This window comes from Fragaria vesca, linkage group LG2, assembly GCF_000184155.1.
Source record: "Fragaria vesca subsp. vesca linkage group LG2, FraVesHawaii_1.0, whole genome shotgun sequence".
Classification (NCBI taxonomy): Eukaryota; Viridiplantae; Streptophyta; class Magnoliopsida; order Rosales; family Rosaceae; genus Fragaria; species Fragaria vesca.
Window position 1 is genome coordinate 23,143,447 of NC_020492.1, and position 9,343 is coordinate 23,152,789.

At 38.5% G+C, this 9,343-nt stretch overlaps 2 protein-coding genes across 3 annotated transcripts; both read left to right on the forward strand.

The window, feature by feature from the left end:
• The first annotated feature begins 1,122 nt into the window (after window positions 1-1,122).
• LOC101302227 (vacuolar protein sorting-associated protein 35B-like) lies at window positions 1,123-7,708 on the forward strand. The gene is made up of 22 exons (XM_004291297.1): window positions 1,123-1,234; window positions 1,312-1,408; window positions 1,509-1,632; window positions 1,935-2,120; window positions 2,238-2,325; window positions 2,523-2,579; window positions 2,670-2,759; window positions 2,888-3,010; window positions 3,095-3,169; window positions 3,299-3,358; window positions 3,921-4,037; window positions 4,246-4,485; window positions 4,558-4,623; window positions 4,784-4,873; window positions 5,311-5,400; window positions 5,519-5,608; window positions 5,916-5,984; window positions 6,196-6,276; window positions 6,418-6,525; window positions 6,612-6,715; window positions 6,792-6,905; window positions 6,981-7,708. The coding sequence occupies exons 1-22, from the start codon at window positions 1,142-1,144 to the stop codon at window positions 7,189-7,191; spliced, it is 2,373 nt and encodes a 790-aa protein (XP_004291345.1). The 5' UTR covers window positions 1,123-1,141; the 3' UTR covers window positions 7,192-7,708.
• A 181-nt stretch (window positions 7,709-7,889) lies between these two features.
• On the forward strand, window positions 7,890-9,328 carry LOC101302518 (rac-like GTP-binding protein ARAC5-like). 2 transcript variants are annotated; one of them, XM_004291299.1, is made up of 5 exons: window positions 7,890-8,274; window positions 8,358-8,445; window positions 8,556-8,665; window positions 8,762-8,825; window positions 9,285-9,328. In XM_004291299.1, exons 1-5 carry the CDS (start codon window positions 8,176-8,178, stop codon window positions 9,326-9,328), a joined length of 405 nt encoding a protein of 134 aa, XP_004291347.1. In that variant the 5' UTR covers window positions 7,890-8,175. The 2 variants fall into 2 exon arrangements, with proteins under 2 accessions (XP_004291347.1, XP_004291346.1); XM_004291298.1 differs by lacking the exon at window positions 9,285-9,328 and having other exon boundaries at window positions 8,762-8,952.
• The last annotated feature ends 15 nt before the right edge of the window (window positions 9,329-9,343 follow it).

A 9,343-nucleotide genomic window follows, 5' to 3' on the forward strand; every position in this document is an offset into this window, starting at 1 on the left:
ACACAACTTTAGGATAATTATATGAAACAACCAATCGGATAGAATCACACATTATCAACATAATTTACTTACAGGTGCATCTATTGCTACCCAACAGTCTTCTTAGTTCACCCTACATACAATTTTTAATCATAACATTTCTTGTTTTACCCTCAATAAGATTTTATAAGAATTATAGAAAGTAGAAACTACAAAATGAAAAAGAAAAAACAAAAAACAAAAAGGGACTACAAAAAAGTAACTCTCTCTCTCTCTCTAAATCAAGGTCACACACTCACACTCATTGATAGCTAACAAAGGAGGGGCACGGCCAAGAATGAAGGCCTTTAGATTAGAAGATGTAGAAGAAAGGCTATGGAAATGGTTAAAGAATACTAGGAAGGAGAGAGTTGGTGGCTGTGGTGAAACTCCTCGATCATAGTTTCTTCGACCTGGTGCGAACTTGCTCGGATCAACAAATATGCAATTAAAGAGCTTGTTCAATTTTCTCACACACCAGTAACAAATTCCAATAGAGTAATAAAATGCCCAAAAATAAAATTAGGTGTGCTATAATTTGTTTGTTTCAATTTTTTTTTTTTCTAAATATGCTTTGTTTTATTATCATTTTTTTTTAAATCTAAGGACAAACATGGAATATTTAAGTTGAAACATGATTGTAAGGTGAACTAAGAAGATAATGGGGTGGAAATAGCCATACCCTTTACTTACTTGTCATGATATGGGTCTAATTGATATTGTTGTAACAAAAGTTGGATTTCAGCCAAAATTCATCTTTCACAAAAAAAGACAAAGAAGGGGATGCAATCATACCAGCAATAATGCACCGGATCTTATCAGAAATCTAAAAATAAACTTACCTGGATGACAGTAATACCAGGACGTGTGACCTCCTAGAGGCATCGTGTCCGCCTAAACATAAGAACCAATCAAAGTACACTAGTCCAGGCCGGGTCGGGTCGGAAAGGATATTCTGGTTTGTCAGAAAAAATTACCAGAAATCAGTTTTATTTTGTTCGTGACGTGGTGACCTGTATCAACGATCAGTCTATGACGCCAGATCACAGACTTGAACTCATCTCACCCTAGCTCAAATTCAACGTCCAAATTACCGATAGAGAGAGAGAGAGAGAGAGAGAGAATGATACTGGACGGAATCGTAGACGAGGACAAATGGCTGGCCGAAGGCATCGCCGGCATTCAGCACCACGCTTTCTACATGCATCGAGCTCTGGTACTCCCATTTCCTCTTTAGATTCATTCAATTTCCCAATCTCTCTAAATTCTAATTTCGATTTCAATCTTTCTCAGGACGCGAACAATCTCAGAGACGCTCTCAAATACTCGGCTCAGATGCTCTCCGAGCTCCGAACCTCGAGGCTTTCGCCTCACAAGTACTACGAGCTCTGTAAATTTTTCCTTCTCTTCGCTCGGTTTGATTGATATGGTGTTTGTGGCTGGAGTTTTGATCTGAATGTGTTTTGTGTGTTGGTGATCGATTTGCGCAGATATGCGAGCTTTTGATGAGCTGAGGAAGCTGGAGATGTTCTTCAAGGACGAGAGCAGGCATGGCGTCTCGATCATTGATCTCTACGAGCTTGTTCAGCACGCCGGCAACATTCTACCGAGATTGTAAGTCAAAATCCCTTGACCTGTTCTTTAATTCATAACGAGCTACATTGTTGAAATCATGAAACTCTTTAGAGGCCTCTAGTTAGGAATATTGTGTAGTTGTAGTTAAGAAATCAGAACCAGCAGTGAGAAATGAACTGAAAGTTTTGCGATGAGATTCTAGTTCATATGTTTATTTAGTTGTTCTTTTTGTAGCCATATGAAATAAACAATGCATTATAGAGCTGTTGAGTGAGATGCTTGTTGTTTCAGTTATATTGTTATTGGCGGTGCGTATGAGGTTCCTGTTGTGTATTTAACAGGTACCTCCTATGTACAGTAGGATCTGTGTACATTAAATCAAAGGAAGCACCTGCCAAGGACGTGCTTAAAGACCTTGTGGAAATGTGTCGAGCTGTTCAGCATCCGATTCGTGGGCTGTTTCTAAGGAGTTATCTTTCTCAAGTCAGTAGAGATAAGTTACCCGATCTTGGTTCCGAGTATGAAGGGTGAGAATCGTTTGTTGGCTGACGTTGTTTCCGATAACCATAATCAACGATTTATGCTTGAGATTGGAAAGATATATGAATGCATTAGATTTGAATCATGTTGCACTCTCTTTGCAGAGGTTCTGACACTGTTACCAATGCCGTAGATTTCGTGCTACAGAATTTTACAGAGATGAATAAGCTTTGGGTTCGAATGCAGTATCAGGTCTGTTCAATGTCTATGAAACTTTATCTGCTCTTTTATCTTGACACGCACGGCACCAGAGTACTTGCATGCCATAGAGGTAAAAGTGAGTCATGAGGGCATGATTTTTGGTCATGCAGGTGTTATGGTGCTTATGAATCATTCATACTCTTTGAAGATCCTGAGTTGAGGCCTTGTTTGGGCTTTCTGGTCTGCAGGGACCTGGTCGGGTGAGAGAGAAGCATGAAAAGGAAAGAAGCGAACTTCGTGATTTGGTAATATCAAAGTTCTGAATCTATTAGCAGATTAAATAGTGTATTACACAACTTAATTTGAAGTTGCACATTTCCGAATTTCCATGATAGGTTGGGAAAAATCTCCATGTTCTGAGTCAGATAGAGGGTGTGGAACTTCAAATGTACAAAGACACTGTTCTTCCCAGAGTATTAGAGCAGGTTCTTCAATCCGCTTAACTTCTGAATATGATTTTTTTTGTTAATTCTAAACATTTTTCTTTATGGAGCTATGTGATACAGCATTCTTTCTAATTTTCTTCAAAATTCCATCCACCTGGTTTGCACAGGTTATCAACTGTAAAGATGAGCTGGCGCAGTTTTATTTGATGGATTGCCTAATCCAGGTCTTTCCAGACGAGTATCACTTGCAGACACTAGAGACGTTATTGGGTGCTTGCCCCCAGCTTCAGGTACTTAACGAAATCCCTCTCAGTTGCCAGATGAAGCAGCTTGTTGACTAATTTCTCCTTCTATGATATTCTTTTCAACTGCAGCCAACAGTGGATGTCAAGACAGTATTATCTCAATTAATGGACAGGTTATCAAATTATGCTGCTTCAAGTACAGATGTGAGTTATCTAAAAACTGTCGTAATATCCCTATTCTCCACCCCCGCCTTTTTTTTTTTGGCCCAATTTGGGTGCTGCTTCTTCTTAGCATGCTTTCATGGTGATGATTGTGTACTTTTTTTGTTCAAGGTATTACCTGAATTTCTTCAAGTTGAAGCTTTCACCAAATTAAGCAGTGCTATTGGAAGGGTAAGCTGCCTTTCATCAAGTTTGGTTCTAATCTAGATACCAAACTTCCTTATTTCAGCATATTTAAGCTGTTATAATTGTTTATTTATTGCTGAAAATGAATTGTAAACTTGTGGGTTTAAATTTGGTCGAACTTTTGAAATTATACCAGACATATTTTGCTACATTCTGGTATACATTGTTGTTTAACTACTCCCTGGGAAGAAAGGGTACAATTTTGCCCACTTGAATGAAAAGATAAGTTAACTGTAATAATCAAGATAGAATGTAACTTTGAGTACTACTTCTCAACTAAGCTCTTACTATGTTTCTTTCTTCTATGAGAATTAAAAAGCCCAAAAAAATCAGAATTTTCTGTGAACTTTCTAATATAATCCCAAACATATGCTAAGAGGTTTGAAAATTAATTACTCAGATGGGAGATAACGAAGCAAAAAGAGGTGGTTTGTTACTATCTACTCTCATGATTGAATGTTTTGTAATAATGGACAGTATACTATTAAAACTCTTGGTTTTATGTGTAAACTGCATGATATAATAAATCAGCTAATGTAAATTTCAGGTGATAGAAGCTCAAGTTGACATGCCTATTGTTGGAGCCATATCTTTGTACGTCTCTCTTCTTACATTCACACTCCGTGTTCATCCTGATCGTCTAGATTATGTGGATCAAGTACTGGTAAGGACTGCAAGAAACTAAGTTGAGTCCTGTTTTCCAACTTTCCCATGCTATTTGACTTGGACTACTTGTCTGTTCCCATGGGCACTCAATATGGGATGTATCTTCTTCAAGATCTCAGTTGCATATGATTATCTGGGCCATGCTAAACCATGAAGTTAAAAAGAGATGGTTTTTCTTTTTGTATCTTTTTCTTCTCCTCTTTCAGGGAGCATGTGTTAGGAAGTTATCTGGATCCGCCAAGGTTGAAGACAAGAGAGCCATAAAGCAGGTTGTCGCACTATTAAGCGCTCCATTGGAAAAATACAATGACATTGTCACAGCTCTCACACTTTCTAATTATCCTCGAGTTATGGATCACCTTGATGATGGAACAAATAAAGTCATGGCAATGGTTATCATTCAAAGCATTATGAAAAACGACTCTTGTATCTCAACTGCTGATAAGGTAGCTGCTTCTTCTGTCTGGTCTATTTATTAATTTCTCGTCTAGAGAGTTTCTTATATCTGTCGTTTCCAGGTGGAGGTATTGTTTGAATTAATCAAAGGGCTGATCAAGGATTTGGATGGTATTTCTGATGATGAGGTTCACCTCCCAATTGTTACTGTAATAGAAATAATTATTCCTTTATCTCTCAGTAACATACTCTTTAAGTCTCTACATGTTTTCTTTTGATTCTATCTTTATATCCATTCTAGACACTTAAGGTTTTTCTCTCCTTTCTTTTCCTATTTCATACTTACAGCTTGATGAAGAGGATTTTCATGATGAGCAAAATTCTGTTGCTCGCCTTATACACATGCTTTATAATGATGATCCAGAAGAAATGTTCAAGGTAAGTGGTATTTGGAAGGTTCTTGTGTTCTTCCTGATGGTAATGTTACTCCATTTGGAAATTTCTTTTGTTAGTCATGAGAGCATGATAATCCTAAGAGCCCACTGCGAGTCAGACTCTTCAGAACATGATATTCTTACGAGCCCACATCCCATTGGTTTTCTGACCATTTGACAGAATTGGGCATCAGTTCATATCTGAATTGCAGAGTTATGCATTTAGCTAATCATTGTCTAGAACCTTGTGTATATCGTCTTATTAGAGTTTTAATGCATAAGAAAAGAAGCATCTTGATTTATTAGGGTAGGCAACAGTTATAAAATGGGGCATCATGGCAATGACAAAGAATCCTACGCAATGATTTTCATTACTTATGTGTTTAGGTGGCTGTCCTGTTATTGTATCTTCCGTTAATTTTCTAATTATATGAATTTCAGATCATATGTACGGTAAAGAAGCATATAATGAATGGAGGGCCAAAACGCTTACCTTTTACTGTTCCTCCTCTTGTATTTTCTACACTTGGGGTATGTCTCTTTGTGCTTCCATTGTGGCACATTATTATATTTCATTTTATCTTTATATGCATAATGGAGTTCATTAAAATGATGTCATACTGAAGAGCTCACATGCTGGTTGTGCCAGTTGGTTAGGCAACTGCAAGGCCAGGAAGGGGAGGTATTTGGAGAAGATGTGCCTGCCACACCGAAGACAATTTTTCAGTTTCTTAATCAGGTTATACATCAACACACTTCCATTGTTGTAATATTGATGCAGTAGGTCTTGTTTTGGAAGATGATCTGTAAATGAATTGATAAACAAAGTTGGTAATCTATGTTGACTTTGGTTTTTGAAGTGTTATCCGATGGTTTCATTACAACGATCTACTTTTGTGTGTTCCTGTTACCCATGTGTGTAGTTCTCTCAGTGGCAAAAGTGTTTTACATGTTGTGTGCTTGTCTTTTTCCTGCATTATGTGTGGTCATCATTTACTGGAGATCTCATCCATCTGCATATTGTGATGTTGTCTGCTTTGTTTCAGACTATTGAAGCTCTTTCCTCTATTCCGTCACCTGAACTGGCATTAAGGTTGTACTTACATTGTGCTGAGGTATGCCACATCTACATTTTAGGGAGAGTGTGGTTTGCAGGCTCCTGCTGTTTAAATTGTGTTGAGTGCATATATCCTGTTTTGATGTTAATTATATCAATATCCCGCAAACCTTGAAGCTAGGGCTATTACCATTAATCAAAGAAAGCCTTGAATTCTGTTTGAGGTCGTTGCTGTAGACTAACTTCTGGTTTTGTTCCATAAATAATAGGCTGCCAATGACTGTGATCTTGAACCTGTTGCTTATGAATTCTTCACTCAGGCATTTGTACTATATGAAGAAGAAATTGCGGTAATTGTTTGTCAGTCTTGTATTTAAATTTATCAGATATATTTTCAAGTGGCTTCTGTGCTTTCAGTATTTCCATAAAGAGAAATCCAGTGTTGCATTAGCCTTAACAGTTCTACTGCATAAATATGCACTTGATTATAGGACTCCAAAGCTCAAGTGACTGCAATACATCTCATCATTGGGGCTCTTCAGAGGATGAATGTATTTGGTACTGAAAATAGGGATACCTTAACACACAAGGCAACAGGGGTAATAACGCCATCATATTATTTGATTCATCGTTTTTCCAGACTGTCATAAAACCCCATAATAACATATGCGCTTCCTTGTGTCAGTATTCTGCAAAACTTTTGAAGAAACCTGACCAATGTAGAGCGGTCTATGCATGTTCACACCTATTTTGGGTTGATGATCAGGATGGCGTTAAAGATGGAGAAAGGTAAATGTAGCAAAATTCAATTATTATACTTGACTTCTTGTATCAAAGTCACAACCGCTAATGCTTTCTGTTACAGGGTCTTGCTTTGTTTAAAGCGTGCGTTGAGAATTGCAAATGCTGCTCAACAAATGGCCAGTGTAACTCGGGGTAACAGTGGGCCAGTGACACTCTTTGTTGAAATACTAAACAAGTAAGTAGGTTTACTCTGCGAAATAGAAGTCTTTCTTCTGTTTGTTCTCATATTGTTTGATGAATAATGCCTCAGGTACCTCTACTTTTTTGAGAAAGGAAACCCCCAGATTACCAGTGCTGCAATTCAGGGATTGGTGGAGTTAATTACAAACGAGTTGCAAAGTGACTCTAGTAATGTGAAACCAACCTCTGATGCATTTTTCACCAGCACGTTGCGGTATATACAGTTCCAGAAACAGAAAGGTGGGGCAATGGGTGAAAAATATGCATCTATCAAGGTGTGAAAGACTCATTTTTTTAAGGTCTTCTGCTTAAACTTGAGGACACGCAAATTTGTTTGGGTTGAAATGATGGTGAGTGGCCGCCAGATGAGTCCAAGGCACAAAAATGCCACTGCACCAAAGTGGCAGCCAGAGCTTCATGTACAGTTCTGTTTCTCTAATTGATAGGACAAGCAACTAGTAGGATGGTGAAGTTGTAGATGGAGGTTTTGTGCCATTATTGCTCTTGGAGCGAAGCTCATTTTTACATTTTCTTATTCATTTGGCCCGACATTTCTAAGTTTGAAGGTGGATGGAGTTTGAAGGGTTTTCTACAGTCCGTGAAAGATATGTTTGATGCTGGTGGTATATTTGTGTAGGGTTGGGAACTTGGGACGATACAAAATAGTTGATTGTATTTATTTGACAGACAGAAACTATTCTACAAAGTTACTGCCTTTGGTGACAATGAAATTCGTAACAAAAATCATACATAATTTTGATTTTGGAATATCAGGCATTATATTTGATAAATCTTAAAACTGTTAGATCTAAAATCACCTGCTTTCGAGTCGAGAAGTTAAAACTTAAAAGTGGTCAGACATTCTGTCGTAATGCACGCATGAGCATTTTACAGTGACCGGTGATTTGAGGTTGTGAAGAAACTGGAGGGGGGAGTCCGGGACAATTTGGACAAGAGAAGCTTATCTCGGCTTCAATATCCCAATAAGGGCAAGACGGGGAAAGAAAGAAAGGAAAAAGGAGACTTTGCTTGGTTTTTTGCTACTGTCTAGTTAGCTTAGGTCGCTCAGCTTTTCAACCACAATTTGACCCCTTGACTCTCTCAGAGTCTCAGAGCTGCTCTTCTCTCTCTCTCTCTCTCTCTACCAGTTAGGGCTTCTCTCTGCAATCAGGGTTTCTCACCAAGTAGAAACACTAAGCAGGAAGAGAAGAACCATTTGAGCTGGGTTAAGATCTGCTGCTGCTACTTCTTTGCTGTGAAAGAAAATGAGCGCCTCCAGGTTCATAAAGTGCGTGACGGTCGGCGACGGCGCCGTCGGGAAAACCTGTATGCTGATTTCCTACACCAGCAACACCTTCCCTACCGTCAGTCACTCATTCACTCAGTCCCATTTTCGTAATTTCACGCTCTTTCTTTTTCCTCTCTCTCACATGCTTTCGTTTTACAGGACTATGTGCCGACTGTGTTCGACAATTTCAGCGCTAATGTTGTGGTGGATGGAAGCACAGTCAACCTTGCCCTGTGGGACACCGCAGGTGATTAATCTCTCACCACTCTCCTTTTTGTATATCTGAATTCCTTTTTTATTACTATGATTTTTTTTTTTTTAATTAGAGAGAGTTGTATATGATCGTTGTGTAAACAGGGCAGGAGGATTACAATAGATTACGACCCTTGAGCTATCGAGGTGCAGATGTTTTCATACTTGCTTTCTCTCTGATTAGCAAAGCCAGCTATGAAAATGTCGCCAAAAAGGTTCAACTCTTTGATAGTTGTTTTGCAATAGTTTTGTTATACAATGTCTTCATTGGTGTTTCGATGATTGATTTGGTTTTGTGTTTCCGGTTTCAGTGGATTCCTGAGCTGCGGCATTATGCACCTGGTGTTCCAATTATTCTTGTTGGAACCAAGCTTGGTAAGTTCTTTTATTATCTTGTCATGATTAGTTGTAATGGTGTATGCTCTGGTGCCTTAGGGAGTCAGGGTCTCAGGTCGAGGACAAAGTATTGCTGATATTATTGTATGTCACCGAACTAGTAGCTTTGATCAATAATTGGCCATGTACTGCTTGCATTCAGTGAATGTTGTATAGGGTTCTCATCTTACTTCATGGAATGCTTGTGGTGATTGTGCATTCAGTCTCATGCACTCATTGTCATCAATCATTAGTTACTACTAAATATTGTAACCCTATGAACGACTCAACTTAACACTGCATGTGCAGATCTTCGTGATGATGAACAATTCTTTATGGACCATGCTGGTGCAGTGCCCATCTCCAGTGCTCAGGTAAATACTGCGGCTTCTCCTCAAAAGCTAATCTCTGTTTACTTGTCTATGAGATTGATTTTCTAGTTTTCTTTTTTGTGTAAAGGGAGAGGAGATGAAGAAACTGATTGGAGCTCCTTCGTATATTGAGTGTAGCTCGAAAAC

Excerpts from the sequence above, each read along its gene's own strand:
- LOC101302227 (XM_004291297.1), top strand. The coding sequence starts at position 1,142 with ATGATACTGGACGGAATCGTAGACGAGGACAAATGGCTGGCCGAAGGC. Across the intron at positions 4,486-4,557 it reads GTATCTCAACTGCTGATAAG|GTGGAGGTATTGTTTGAATT; the intron begins GTAGCTGCTTCT and ends TGTCGTTTCCAG. Across the intron at positions 6,716-6,791 it reads GGCGTTAAAGATGGAGAAAG|GGTCTTGCTTTGTTTAAAGC; the intron begins GTAAATGTAGCA and ends TTTCTGTTACAG.
- LOC101302518 (XM_004291298.1), top strand. The coding sequence starts at position 8,176 with ATGAGCGCCTCCAGGTTCATAAAGTGCGTGACGGTCGGCGACGGCGCC. Across the intron at positions 8,446-8,555 it reads TGCCCTGTGGGACACCGCAG|GGCAGGAGGATTACAATAGA; the intron begins GTGATTAATCTC and ends TTGTGTAAACAG. Across the intron at positions 8,666-8,761 it reads ATGAAAATGTCGCCAAAAAG|TGGATTCCTGAGCTGCGGCA; the intron begins GTTCAACTCTTT and ends TTCCGGTTTCAG.